The sequence below is a fragment of the Elephas maximus genome, chromosome 7 (assembly GCF_024166365.1).
Source record: "Elephas maximus indicus isolate mEleMax1 chromosome 7, mEleMax1 primary haplotype, whole genome shotgun sequence".
Classification (NCBI taxonomy): domain Eukaryota; kingdom Metazoa; phylum Chordata; class Mammalia; order Proboscidea; family Elephantidae; genus Elephas; species Elephas maximus.
The window spans coordinates 72,865,046-72,878,860 of NC_064825.1; the positions used below are offsets into that span (position 1 = coordinate 72,865,046).

At 46.6% G+C, this 13,815-nt stretch overlaps 1 protein-coding gene across 2 annotated transcripts in view; it reads right to left on the reverse strand.

Moving 5' to 3' along the window:
* Positions 1-1,543: 1,543 nt before the first annotated feature.
* Positions 1,544-13,815, reverse strand: part of USH1C (USH1 protein network component harmonin) — a 59,115-nt gene continuing 46,843 nt past the window's right edge. For both annotated transcript variants that reach the window (XM_049890585.1, XM_049890584.1), the window contains 6 exons: positions 8,773-8,814; positions 8,159-8,212; positions 7,752-7,851; positions 5,812-5,918; positions 4,428-4,483; positions 1,544-2,023 (listed from right to left, as the gene is read on the reverse strand). In XM_049890585.1, coding sequence (XP_049746542.1) covers positions 2,011-2,023; positions 4,428-4,483; positions 5,812-5,918; positions 7,752-7,851; positions 8,159-8,212; positions 8,773-8,814 — 372 coding nt within the window. In that variant the 3' untranslated portion in view covers positions 1,544-2,010. The remainder of the gene's footprint in view (positions 2,024-4,427; positions 4,484-5,811; positions 5,919-7,751; positions 7,852-8,158; positions 8,213-8,772; positions 8,815-13,815) is intronic.

The following is a 13,815-nucleotide window of genomic DNA, read 5'->3' on the forward strand; positions in this document are numbered from 1 at the left end:
AGGCTAAGGTGTTTGGACTTTGTCCTGAGAACAACGAGGGAGTCACTGAAGAGTTTTCAGCAGGGGTTTGGCTGGCTCACCTGCAATGTGAAGGACACACTAAAGCAGAGAGGAAATAGAGGCAGGGAGGAATTTTTTTCTGGTTGGAGTTTTTCCTGGTGCCCCTAAATTCAGATTCTGTATGGTTTCTTCTCCATTTATTTGAGGCAGTATCATACAATGGTTAATGATATGAGCTCCTGGAATCACCCTACTGGGTTTAAATCCTGGCTCTGCCACCCACTTACTAGTTATTTAACGTTGATTATGTTACTTAATGTCTTGGTGACTCAGTTTCCTCAGTGAAAACAGCAATTATCTACCTCATAGGGTTCATTGTCATGATTAAATGGATGACTATGTTTAGGGCCTAGCACAGTGTCTGACACAAAGCAAGCACCTGGTAGTTAGTAGCAATCTTATTTCTACTAAGACCAGTGGGTGGGCTCCTTGGGTACAAACCCCAGGCCAGAAGGAGAGCAGCCCCTGGCCCTCTGGCCCTCTGGCCCTCTGGCCTGTCCCTGCATCAGCCCCACCTACCTTCCCTGGGGGCTGTGCCTGCCCCCTCCAGTTCTCACAGAGGCATGGCCAGCCTGGGCCCCAGGGAGCCAGGAAGGGTCACTGCAGGGACAGAGGGAGAACAGGGCTTTCGGCTCTGGAAACAGATTCTTATCCAAACCTCAGTCTTGGGAATTAGGCTGAAATTGGTGAGAACAAGCTTCCCGGCCCTGCACAGGCCCAAAGGGGGTGTCTCAGAAGAACAGAGGCTGTAAACTCAGACCTTTCACTTTCAACTCCTAGATACAGAGGTGAGAGGCTCAAGCTGGCTCAACAAACCCCAGGGACTAGCCGTGGGAACAACTTCAATGAGATTGATGAAATGCTAAAAGTTCAAAGTCAAAGGGCATCCTTGAGGCCTCAGCCTTTTTAGGTTTGTGTTTCTACTGTGTGGTGCAGTGGAAAGGGCGGCTCTGCCACCAGCTGAGGGGATCTTGGGCAAGCCACCCCTCCTTGACAGAAGGGACTTGACTTATCCCCTACTAGCCCCCTGGAGTTACACATACTTGCCTCGAACCCTTATCTCCTCCAGGATGTCCTGCTGCGTGTAATTTCATGGAGGGAGTAAGGCCACCTGCACCCCTCAATCATATCCTGTCTTGGCGACCTCATGAGAAGCAGCTGTGGCCATGCTGTTCTTGAGAGAAGCTGGGGCACCCCACACCTCAAGCACACCCTCTGGGTCTCCTGCCTTCAGCTACCCTTTCTGGAATTGAGCAAACCCTCTGCCACATGGACATAATTCCTGGCATCTCTCCACTGAAAAGACACTGAAGCCAGCCCAGCCCATCTCCTGCACCCTCAGTCTCTGCTCCAAGCTAGTCCCTGGCCATTTGATCATGCCCTTCATGTCAGACCATGACCATGGCCCTGCACTCTTTCTTACTCTTGAATCAGGGCCAAAACCTTATGGTTTTAATATGAGAGTCTTGAGTCCACTGCCCAAATCCATACTCACACTTGTAAGATGGGAAAAAATCTGCTTATTTTATGAATGAGCTCAGAGTAAGGCTTGTGGCAGCAATTACAGCAAAGAGAGAGGGATGGAGAGAGAGATCCAAGAGTTAGGTCCTATTAGGGTTCAAGGGAGGAGTTCCCCAGGGCTGGGAGAGACAAAATTCACAGGGCCAGAGGAAAAGAAATAGTGTGGATTCCAGGGGCTCTCTTCAGAATGGTTGGCTCCCGCCTCTCCACATTGGCCTTCAGAAGAGTGGCCCCAAGTATTCCTTGTCCAGTCCTAGCTCAGGGCCAAAGGGCATCTGAAATCCCTGGGTGCTGGGTGTGGGTTTCCCAGGATGTCTTCTGGTGCCTGCAGCCTGGGTGTCTCTCACAGCTGGTCCCAGGCCTTGTATTCAGGAGGTGGGTCCAGAGCCCATTGTCTTCTAGAATGAATTTGGTTTCTCCCTCTGGACTTCAGAAGAAGGTCCTGTGGGGAAGAGGAAATAGACCAAGTGGGTACAGGCCTTGTGGGTGCACACTCAGCCCAGAGCAGGGCCCTAACATTGAGCAGTACCCACTTTGGCAGCACAAGGCCTTCTCAGCCTCTGGAGCCCCCACCCTGTATGGCCCACCAGTGACTACACCCTGGCCACAGCCATGGCACAGAGGAGGCCAGGGAGAAAGTAGATGGTTGCCAGGAGTGGGAAAGGAGGGGACCAGGAGGAAGAAGAGCTGCGATCCCTCGCAAAGAACAGATGACAAGTGACAGAAAACATTGGGCCGATTAGGCTATCCCAGAAGCCACAGCATAAAAGGCCAACTGTCTTGGGGGCATGTTTTGGGAAACTTATAGCAGAAAAGTACAGGCTAGGGTGTGCCAGCGGGGCACTTCAGGCCACACCAAACACTGGTTTCACAGCCACCTGCCAGCTCTGTCCTTGGGCACAGCCTGGTCACAGGTGGGAAACATCCTATAGCTAGGCTCCATGTTGTGTTCCACAGATAGAGCCTGCACCCGAGAGAGTGAGAGGGACAAAGGACAGTTTGGTCTGAGTATGGCTCAGGCCACAATAGGTCACAACAGGACATGAGCAACGCCAACCCACCAAACCTGGTTCTTTGGACCAGCCTTAAAATGCTCTGAGTTGCCCATCTGGGTGCTGCGTAGGACCCGTGGCAGGTCCCAGGGACCGTGGAGAGGCAGGACTCCCAAGTCCCAGGTAGGTGTTACAGACAGGGCTCTGCTGCCCTGAGCGGCAGGACCTCTGAGTCCCACGGATTTCAAGTGTGGCCAACGGCAGGCCCCAGGCAGCATTTCAGGGATGGCACCTCACACATCCCTCCAGGTGCCAGTCCAAAGAACCTGCCAACAGGGTCAGCAGCCAATGGCCGCTGCACGCAGCATGAACAGATGGGGCCCTACACCTTGTCTGCCTATTCACCGTGGGGACTGCTGGGCCCTAGCTGCAGGAGGAGCCTGTGTCTGTGTATGGGAGCATGGTCTACAAGGAACTTTTGGACCAACTGGGGGCTGTTGGCTGCAGAGGAGGCAAAAGAAGAGCTACATACACAGAGCAGAGCAAGAAACAAAACAGGGTTTGGCTATTCCCGGGCAGGGCTCCGCCGGACCTCTCCCTTCACTTGGCTGCTGCCTGAGGTCCTGCACAGGCCCTGGGTTTCAGAATTAGGAGCTGAATGGGCTTTGTTTCTTCAAAACAGGCAGGGAACTCAGCCTCTGCCTCGTAGTGGAAACAAGCAGGTACAGGCAGCAGAGGTCTGACAAGTGTGGGCGGGCGTGGGGGGAGGTGATGCAATGAGGTAAGGATGGAGGTGAGACACCAAGAGACAGAAAGAGAGAAATGGATGCAGAATGGCAAACACAGAGAAACGGGGACTCAGAGCCAGGGAAAGAGAGAAACAGGAATGAAGAAAAAGACAGGGCTTTGAACCAGGTTCAACTCCTGCTGAGGATTCGCAGTTCTAACAAGTTCCCAGGTGTTGCTAATGCTGCTAGTAGAGCAGTGGGTCTCAAAATTTATTATACATAAGAATTACCCGGGGATTTTGTTAAAATGCAGATTTCGATTCAGTGTATCTGGGTTAGAAATACAAATTCTCGGCAGGGGCTCAAATGGAAAAGAACCCATTCTGAAAACCTGGAAAAAGGGTAAGAGAGAAGGGAGAGAGGGATAAAGGGAAAAAGAGAGAGAGAGGAGAGAGAGATTGACAGGAAGGAAGGAGGGCGAAAGGAGAAGGACAGAGATTGAGAGAGAGACAAAGAAAAGGAAGAAAAGGAAGAAAAGGAAGAGGAGAGAAAGAGAGAATATGAGAGAGACCCACACAGATACAATGAGAGAATGAAACAGATACAGAAAGAGACAAACACATAATGAATACAGAGAAAGAGACTGGGCCAAAGCTCTCTGGAGATCTCATGGGAAGGGACCAAAAGCCTGCAGTCCTGCCCACCTAGAAATGCCGCATGAGAGAATGCAGTTAAGCATCAGGAAGACCTTACAGAGAGGGAAGGATGGACACAGAAATCTTTAAACTATCTGATGGTGTAATGGAAGAAGTTCTGAGTCACCAATCAGAAATCCTGAGTCTCCGTCCCAGCTTCCTTTACTTGGTCTGAGACCTTGAGCTTCTCTGGGGCCCAGTTTCCCATAGGTAAAGAAGAATTTAGACAAGATGGCCCTGGAGACAGTGCTGACAATGCTTGAGGAGTATGACTTAGTTCTAGGATTTCTCTAGGCCAGGGGCTCTCTAGGAGCTACTACTACTAGAAACGGTGTGCTTGGGGTGAAAGTGGGGGTGGGCTAGGAGAAGGAGGCCAAGATTCTGGAGGAGGAGGAAAGGAGGCAGTGGGCTAGGTGCCAGCACACACTTACAGCTCATCGTCATACTCCTTGGGAGGACAGACGGCAATCACAAGGTCAATCCAGTCCTGTAGGGAGAAGCAGTGTGACTCTGGAGACACACTCAGGGTGGGATGGCATGTCTGCCCCTGCCACTCTATTCCCATTCCTGGACACCATGGCCCAGGGGCAGCCGGTTGGAGCCTTCTTCCCATGGGGGCCAAGTGGGGGTTAGGGGTCCTCCTTTTGGGGATGGGCCCTATGGTCTGGGAAAGCTTCCAGTCTCTAAGGCTACAGAACCAGAGAGGCCAGGGTCTCAGGACCCTCAAAGTTCCCAAATGGTGATCTGTGAACCAGGGCCAAGTGGCAATCTTGGAATCATTTGGGGAATTTTTTTTTAAACTGTAGACTCATGGACTTGGCCACTGGAAGTCTGAGGCGGGTCCTGGGAAACATATTTTTAACAAAATCACTACTTAATTCTAATGCACAGCCAATTGGGGAACTTCTGGCCCAGTTTTCCAACCCTAACATTTGAATTCCCTCAATGGCATCACTGCCATCCTTGGCTTGTCCATCATTGTCCATCCTTGGCTTGCATGCATCCAATGAAAATAATCTGAACCATCACTAGGCCCCTCTGCCATGTGATAGCTCCTAATACTAGGCTATAAAATCTCTCCCCAGGACCACTCTCCATCCGTTCCAGCTCTGCCCTCAAGAATCACAGAGAATACTTCTCTACCCTCTACCCTAATGCAGCCCTTCAGATAATCAAAGACAGTCATCATGTTACCCGTGAGTCTTCTCTTCTCCATATCCCTTCATGGGGGTCCCAGTCCCATCCGATCAGCTTCCTCGGCACTGAACTTAATACCTCAGGCTCGGCTGCCTGCATACAGTTGTACAGGGTTGTGCATTGCACAAGGTGTGGGGGAACCCTTCATGCTGTACTCTGTAGGAGGGCACCCTCGGACTGTGCAGTGCACAGCCTGGAAGGCCTCATGTGGTGGCCCTGACCCAATTGGATGTCTGATGAGTATGGAGAAGACTACCAGCCCCTCCTTCATCCTGGGCCCTCTACTTCTGTTAATGCTTTCTAGTAGCCCCAAGCACTCTGTTGATTCCTGTTTGGTGTGCAGTTAGAGAAGACCTTAAAGTCTTTTTCTTGAGTGGGATGCCATACCTGGTCTTCTGGAGTCTGTGCAACTGGCTTTTTGAACCCAGGGTCAAGAATTGACACTTATTTTTTGGAATCCCATTTCATCAGATTTATACCATTGGCTGGATAGGGTATGTCGGTGTCACTCAAAGGTTGCCTGGACCCCGTATACTGCCCTGGAATGGGGCACCCTGCAGAGTCCAGGGTTTGAGGTAGGCAGGCAAGCAAGAGAGGGAAGCAGAGGGCCATTCTTACTCCCTGACTCCAGGCCTTCTGCAGGGCAGCCTCAGCCTCAGCCAGGGTATAGTCAGTCACAATCTTGCCATTGATTGCCATGATCTCGTCCCCTTTCACAATGCCACCTGCCAAAAGAGATGAGGCTGATTAGCTGATCTGGCTGTATGTGGCATGTGCCAGGCCCAGGGCTTGGCGGGGGGCCACTGTGGGGCTGCAGAAGAGGCCTGAGCCTTGGGCTCTGAAAGCTCACATGGGGTCAGAAAACAGGAGGCGATGCAACCCACCAGGTTACACGAGGGCATTTTCCCCCACCCACCCACCCACACTCTCACCCTGGCTCAGTAGACTCGGGACACTGGTGATGAGGTACTACCACAACAGCTCTTGAATGGGCCTCTGTTATTGGCTCTGGCCAAAGCCAAAAGGAGACAGTCCTGCATTTCCAGTGAGGTTATCAGAAACATTAGTTCTGCAAACAGACCCTCTCCATGTGCGGGCCAGATGGTTCTACTTCAGGCCCCTCAGCATGCCAAGCTCTTTTCCTGCCTCCGAGCCTTCATATGCTGTTCCATCTGGAACACTCTCCCCTCTTTCTTCTCTTCTTTTAGGTCTCAGATGAAATGTCTCCTCCTCAGAGGACCCTCTCTGATTCCCAGCTCGATCTAAAGCAGATTTTTCCTATTACTCTCTTGCAGCATCTTGGTCTTTCTCTGCATAGCATTTTTCACAATTTGTAATCATATATCTGTTTACTTGTTTACTGAGGGGCTCTCCCACCAGACTGTAAGGTCTATGAGGGCAGGGACTATCTTTTGGGCTCACCACTATATCCCTAGCACTTAAGATAATGCCTAGCATGAAATAGGAACTCCAAAGATATTTGTTGAAGAAATGAATTATGTTAAAAGTATCCTTAGATAAGATGTCCTGTGGTTTAATAAATTTGTGAAACGCTGAGTTAAAAGCTAAACAGAGTTAGTCACTGCAGGACTTGTCAGAGCCTTTAATATGTTAGTATGTATCATGGCTCTCCAAGAAGTGGATAAATTGTGCATGGCTTCACACACTTCTTTGACTTTCAGAACCCTTTTCTGAAGACTTTCTTCCAGTTCCAGTGTCCACAAAACACACTCTGGGTGATACTGAAATAGGTCAATCAAAACTTTGTGGGCCTGGGCATGAAGGCCCACAAGGATTGCGGTGTGTGTTAGTGAAGATGGCAGCTGTGGTGGCTTAAAACACATGTGCTCTTGGGGAAACTTGTACCAGCTACTTGCATGTCCAAAGTAGTGAGGGACTAAACTATGGACGGCAGCTTTCTCTGGACAATGGGACTGCGGATAGGTAGCTGGTGACTGTCACTTGTCCATTTTATACAAATCCATATTGTTTGAATTTATTAAAGAGTATATGTTATGTTTTTCATTTATTTAAAAAATAAAGCATTAAAAAAAATTGAAGGGTATAAATTCAAAGCAGTCATTTAACTCTGGGGGGAGGGTGGAGAATGTAACCAGAGGGGACTTTGACTGTATTTGTGATGTTTTATATCATAAGCTGGGTGATGGAGACATAGGTGTTTGTTATATTATTTTCAATATGTTTTCCTATGCCTGAAATAATTAAAAATTTAAACAATGTGGAGTTGGGCTGCACCCTGTGAAGCAAAGATGGGCAGGGATGCCTCTGGAAAGGCAAAGTCTTGTCAGTGTCTGGCAATCTGGAGCCCTTGGAAGGCAAGGTGATATCTGATTTGTCTGTGTCCCCACAAGTCCTGGCATCATGGTCTGCCCTCAGATAACACACAGGACAAGATAGATGGGTGGATGGACCCAGGTGGGAGGGTGTTCTTGAGCAATCATCCAGCCCACTCCAATAAGTAGCTGTTTACTCTCCTGGAGGGCTCTGAATAACCACCACATCATATCCAAACCAGAGCATGGCTGGTCCCCACTCACCATGCCGCTCAGCAGCTCCCCCCTCGTAAACAGCTGAGACAACCACCTTCCCAATAGGGGAGTCCACACCGCCTTCCAGGGCCAGGTCTAAGGATCCCTCCTGGTGAGAGGAAAACAGGCTTTGGGGTGCCAAGCAGACAACAGCCCGTGGACAACTGAGCACCAAGGAGCTTCTTAACAGGGCCACAGAGAGGGCAGGGGAAGCATGGGACCAACAGCAGTGCCATCAGGGAGGAAGTGGGACATGTATGCCAAGCAGGACCTAGGCGTGTGGTCCCACCAGAGGAGGGGGCATCCCACAGGGAGAAGGGAGAAAGGTGGGGGTTTGAAGGGTCATCTTGAGAGTAGGAAAGTAGGGAACCAAAGGGGAAGGGGAAGGGAGCAGAGGAGAATGGGACCTGTCCAACCTTCTTAATGCGCAGGAGCCGGACATCTTTCCCTATGATCTGCTCTGGGGTGAACTAGAAAGAAAAACACAATGGAGGAGATTTGAGTCTGCCTGAAAATGGGGGTGGCGGAAGGATGGAAGTGCAAGCCAGGCACCTGGGAGATATTGGGCCCCACAGAACACATGGGCCAGGGGCAGCTTTGCCAACTCTGTCCCATTGGTCTTCAACTGGGGGAGACACAGGCCCCATGGGGGACACATGGACACACACATAGATATGGCCACACAAAGCCCAAATCCCCACTTTACTAGCTGTGTGATCTTGAGCAAACAAATTAACCTCTGCACTTTGGTGTCATCATCTGTGAAATGGGGATGGTAGCTTCCTCATGGGATTATTGTGAGGACTGGGTGAGATTATGCCTTATAAACACACAGCACAGTAAGTGTAAGCCACATACACACACACAGACACACACACACACATTTCAAAGGAGCAGTTTGGGGCATCCCTGGGGCTCCTCATTCCCCCCCCATCCCTGGGAGTCCTGGGGCCCAGAACAGGCCACCACCTGACACACTCTGCCCAACAGGCCTGGGATAAACCCCCTTGGGGAGGAAGTTAACTCTTACCATTGAGTAGGGGTCAAAGCCTTCCTCATATTTCCGGAAATCCTGGAAGCAAAGGGTGGGCTTTAGGATCTCAGAAGAGAGGCCCTTGAAGATTACGGCAGGAAACAGGCTCAGGGAAGAGGAGGAAGATTGTGAATGGGTCAGAATCCAAAGGTCAGAGGTAGGGGAGAGGCCAGGGGAGGGCCAGGCATGGCCTAGTTGGGGGATTCAGGGAGGAGCTGGCAGCCCCAAAAGCCAGAGCACCCCTGCCAGTGAGAAGCAGGAAGCTACAGGGAAGCATTTGAAGCAGGGCTTTGAACCTGTTCTTCCTGGTTTAATTATGGCTGAGGAAACAAAACTGGAACAGACCCAAATTTTTAACCATATTTTAACCACAACCAGGAAGGGAAAATTACAGGTCATAGCCCAGCTAGAAACTGTATCTCCCTCTTAGAAAACAAGGGCAGCATACATGTTGCATAGCAACCAAATCTCTTGCCCGTTGAATTTTGCACAGAGTGAGAAACAGTGGTGCCCCGCTCAAAGATGGCAGCAGACTGCACTGCTTTGCATGTGTGTCACTCTCCTCAGTCCTGGCAATAATCCGATCTCAAGCATCAGTCTCTTGAAAGGGCTCACTACACCTCTTCTGAGTCTCCCATTCCAGGGCTTTGACCTGTAATTTTTCCCATTATGGTTATTGTTCTGGATCACTCAAATTTTAATAATTCAGGTCTGTCCCAATTTTGTCTCATCAGCCATGGATGAACCAGTTCGAAGCCCTGGTTTGAAGGCCCTGGGCCTGGGTCCTGCACTGTTCCAGCAAGCTGGCATCTCTGGCTGCCATGGGGACCCTCTGACTGTATAGTTGGTCTGGGCAGGCAGTGCCTGCCTTGCTGAAAGCCTCATCTCCCCACAACTCCCCTAAGTTCTCTTAGGCCCTACCTCATTTCTTCCAATGGCCCAAGTGAGGTCAGTGCCAGGCCCTGGCGGGTGAAGCCCAATTCTTCACACCTTTCTCTGACCCCTGACATAGGGACTTAAAAATCATATTGGTACTTGGCCAGAAGTAGTGAGGTTAAAGCAGAGTCCAGGGGCTAGAGTTCATTTTTATATAAAAGTTTGTTAAAAGGTTATAGTTAATGCCAGAATCCACTTTGTGTCAGTGTTGTTAAAATGTATAGCTGATCATTATGAAAATTTCCAGGAAGAAAGGAGAGTACAAGTTGAAACTCATCGTTCCATTGTTTCCTCTACCTAGGAGAAGAATGTTCCATGAAGGGTACTTTATCTTAACCAACAAAAAAGCTGTGCTACAGGGAAGTTATGCTCTTACAAAGGAGTGTACTGCAATTTCCTTGTGACTGACCTGAGAACACTTTGCCAGTCACTAACCCAAGAACAAATGTTGCTGTGCCATTCCCGAGGAAACCTCCCCATAGTAACTAAATGGTATGTGGCCAACAAAGACTCTTTAAGCCAATTATGTATTCTCATATGTTATGTTTCCTCCCTTGGACAATGATGTATTGATGAATAACCAATCAGAATTTTTTTTTCACTTCACTTCCTCCAAAAATTCTGATTGGTTATTCATCAATACTGACTGTGATTTAGTAGATTCTGCTAGTCTCTTGTGCCCAGTGCACCTGGCAGGTCCCTCATTGAAATGACTGTCTTTGTCTTGGCTTAATAAAAATCTCTTTTGATTAAATTTGAGTCTGGAGTCTTTTTCCCCTACAATATATTTTGGTGGCAGCAGTGGGATCCAAAGCTATCTTTCTTTGTTGGGACCCTTGCAGGGCTGAGGACCAGGACAGGCACCACTGAGAGGGCCTTTTGTGCCCTACCATTTCCATGGACTCCAGGGACCCCACGGAAGTAAGCACTCTTGGATTTGAACCCTGAAATTTACAGCACAGTCCTCTGGGATTTTTTATTAAGCCTTTTGTTTCATTTTTCTTTTTGGAATCTCTTGGACATCTTGGTAAGTGTTTACTTTCTGTGTTGTTTAAATCTGAGCATTTCAGTGAGTTCAGATGTAAATATATTTTCCAAGAGTATTTTTTGTAGTTTTGGAAAAGCTGAAAGTAATTCTCTGTATAGGTGGTTTGTCTTTTAAGATTGCTCAAAGGTGAAACTTGAACGCCATCTAGTGATGTGTGGTTGTACCTGCAGATTTTTGAATTCTGAGTTGTATGTGCTGAAGCTCTGGTAAAATAGGAGAATGCTGCTTATGGGCTGCATTAAAATGGTATGCACTTGCCAGAGATAGAGTTTCAGACCAGTGGCCAGTCTGGGAAAATTTTGAGCTCAGTAAAAATTAACTTTCTGTATAGTAGATTGGTTTTCAGGTGCCTAGTAAAAATTTTTTCTGCTTCTTTGCCAGACATTTTCTCTCTCTCTCTCTCTCTACTTTAAACTAAAAACACTCTTAATTCTGAACTTTCAGCCTTAATTAAAAAAAGCATCAGCTTGACTGAAAAATCACCCCTGCTCTAAGACTAATAGCTCATGAACTAGCCCAAACCATAGGAACTAAAAAGACAAGTAAATTAATGACTTTGAAACCACAGTAACTACAAACCCAGCCAAGCAAGAAATTACACACTGGCTGGAAAGATGCCCAGGCTAGTCTTGCTTTAGAACAAGATGGCTGAAGAAATACTTTTAAAAGCCCAGAAAAAGGGAAGAGACACATGCTTATGGAGCCAGGAGAAGCAAAAGCTTACATAGAAACCAACCAAAACCAAACTGGTTGCTGTTAAGTCAATTCTGACTCATAGTGACCCTAAAGGACAGAGTAGAACTGCCACATAGGGCTTCCAAGGAGCAGCTGGTGGATTCCAACTGTCAACCTTTTGGTTAGCAGCTGTAGCTTGCTGTAGCTCTTAACTACTGCACCAACACCAGGTTAAAATAATCCCAAAAAGTCTTAAAATCTTGTGAGTGGTCATTTAAGATACTCCACTGGTCCCATCCTGTCTGGAGCAAGGGAAAATGAAGAAAACCAAAGACACAACGGAAAGGTTAGTCCCAAGGACTAATGGACCACAACTACCACAGCCTCCATCAGACTGAGTCCAGCACAACTAGATGGTGCCTGGCTACCACCACTGACTGCTCTGACGGGGATCCAAATAGAGGGTCCTGGACAGTGCTGGAGAAAAATATAAAATAAAATTCTAACTCACAAAAAAAGACCAGAGCTACTGGTCTGACAGAGACTGGAAAAACCCCAAGAGTATGTCTCCTGGATACCCTTTTAACTCAGTATTGAGGTCAATTCTGAGGTTCACCCTTTAGACAAAGATTAGACAGGCCCATAAAACAAACAATAATACACATAGCTCAACCATATATATGAAACTAAATGGGCACACCAGCCCAGGGGCAAGGACGAGAAGGCATGAGGGGATAGGAAAGCTGGACAAATGGAAATGGGGAACCCAAGGTCAAGAAGGGGAGGGTGTTGACACATCACGGGGTTGACAACCAATGTCACAAAACAACATGTGTATTGTTTAATGAGAAACTAATTTGCTCTGTAAACCTTCATGTAAAGCACAATAAAAGAAAGATAAAACTTTAATAAATAAATAAAATAAAATAATCCCCAAAAGGATTTATCCTCAGAGCCAGGCACAACAGGTATACATTTACTAAATTGTCAGTTATTTACTGAAAAATTTATAAAAATGTAACAATTTCCTACTTCAATATAATATTAAAACAAACAAACAAACAAAAAACAAACCTGTTGCCATAGACTCGATTCCAACTCACAGTGAGTCAGAATAGGACAGAGTAGAACTGCCCTATTGAGTTTCCAGGGAGTGTCTGGTGGATTTGAACTGCTGATCCTTTTAGCAGTTGTAGCACTTAACCACGATGCCACCAGGGTTTCCTCAATATAGTACTGGAAACCCTGGTGGCGTCGTGGTTAAGTGCTACAGCTGCTAACCAAAGGGTCAGCAGTTCAAATCCACTTTAGACTGTTTAAATAACCCTTAAATCAACAGTAAGCTAAGCTCCTTTTAGACACCATCCCTAAAGTTTTTTCAAGAAAAATTAATTGGGCAAAAGTTCAAAATTACAAACAAAAGGAAAAAAAGAAACTGTTTACATTTACCCTTGCATTCATTTAGGAAGAAATAAAATAATTCTCTCATTAGAAAAATACTGGTAAAGAAATCTTTTTTTAAAGCTACCAACTATGGAATTTCTCATTGTTCTAACTGCCAAGAAAAAAAAAAAAAAAAAGGAAAGCAGAAATAATTGTTACCAAATTAAGAAACTGTTTAATTTACATTTACCCTTGCATTAAAAAAAAAAAAAAATTAGGAAGAGATAAATGATTCCCTTATTTGAAAAATACTGATAAAGAGTTTTTTAAAGCTACCATCTATAGAATTTCTCATTGTTCTAACTGCCAAGAAAAAAAGCAAGTAAAGCAAAAAAACTGTTACCAAATTAATAAAAAAGACAATAAAACTGCCCCAAAATTAATTGTTACTCTTATAAAAGACTATAATAGAGACTATCCTAATTTATTTGTGAGCAATTATAACCTTACTGGAATAACTCCAAATAGCCTTAAGAAACATCAGCAAATGGCTCAATAAGTAAAAAAAAGACTAGGAAAAGGAGAGCTGTTATCAAAGCCCTGATACAAATTATGAACAGAGGGAAATAGCAAATTAGTTTTCCCCAAACATTAGTATGTTCCCATGATTTGATCTCTATATGAGGGCTCTCATTAAAGAAAGATAATATAAGTGAAGGCACTTTTGGTTCCTCAATGTCCTATTTGTTTTCGATTTAATTCAGATACACCTTTTAAAGCACTACGAAGAGGTAATAATTTGTAGATTTTCCCATTATGTTAAAGCTTTCCCTGCCACAATACTACTGATATTTTTATAGCCAAGAAAGTCTTTACAATAAAGCTTAATTCATTTTCTATTTTGCAGTGTAGCAAATGTTTTTCTGTCTGCTCTCTTACAGACATTCTTGGTCCAGGACACCAGCTTTAAAATTTCTGTTAACCTAGGTTTTGTGCAC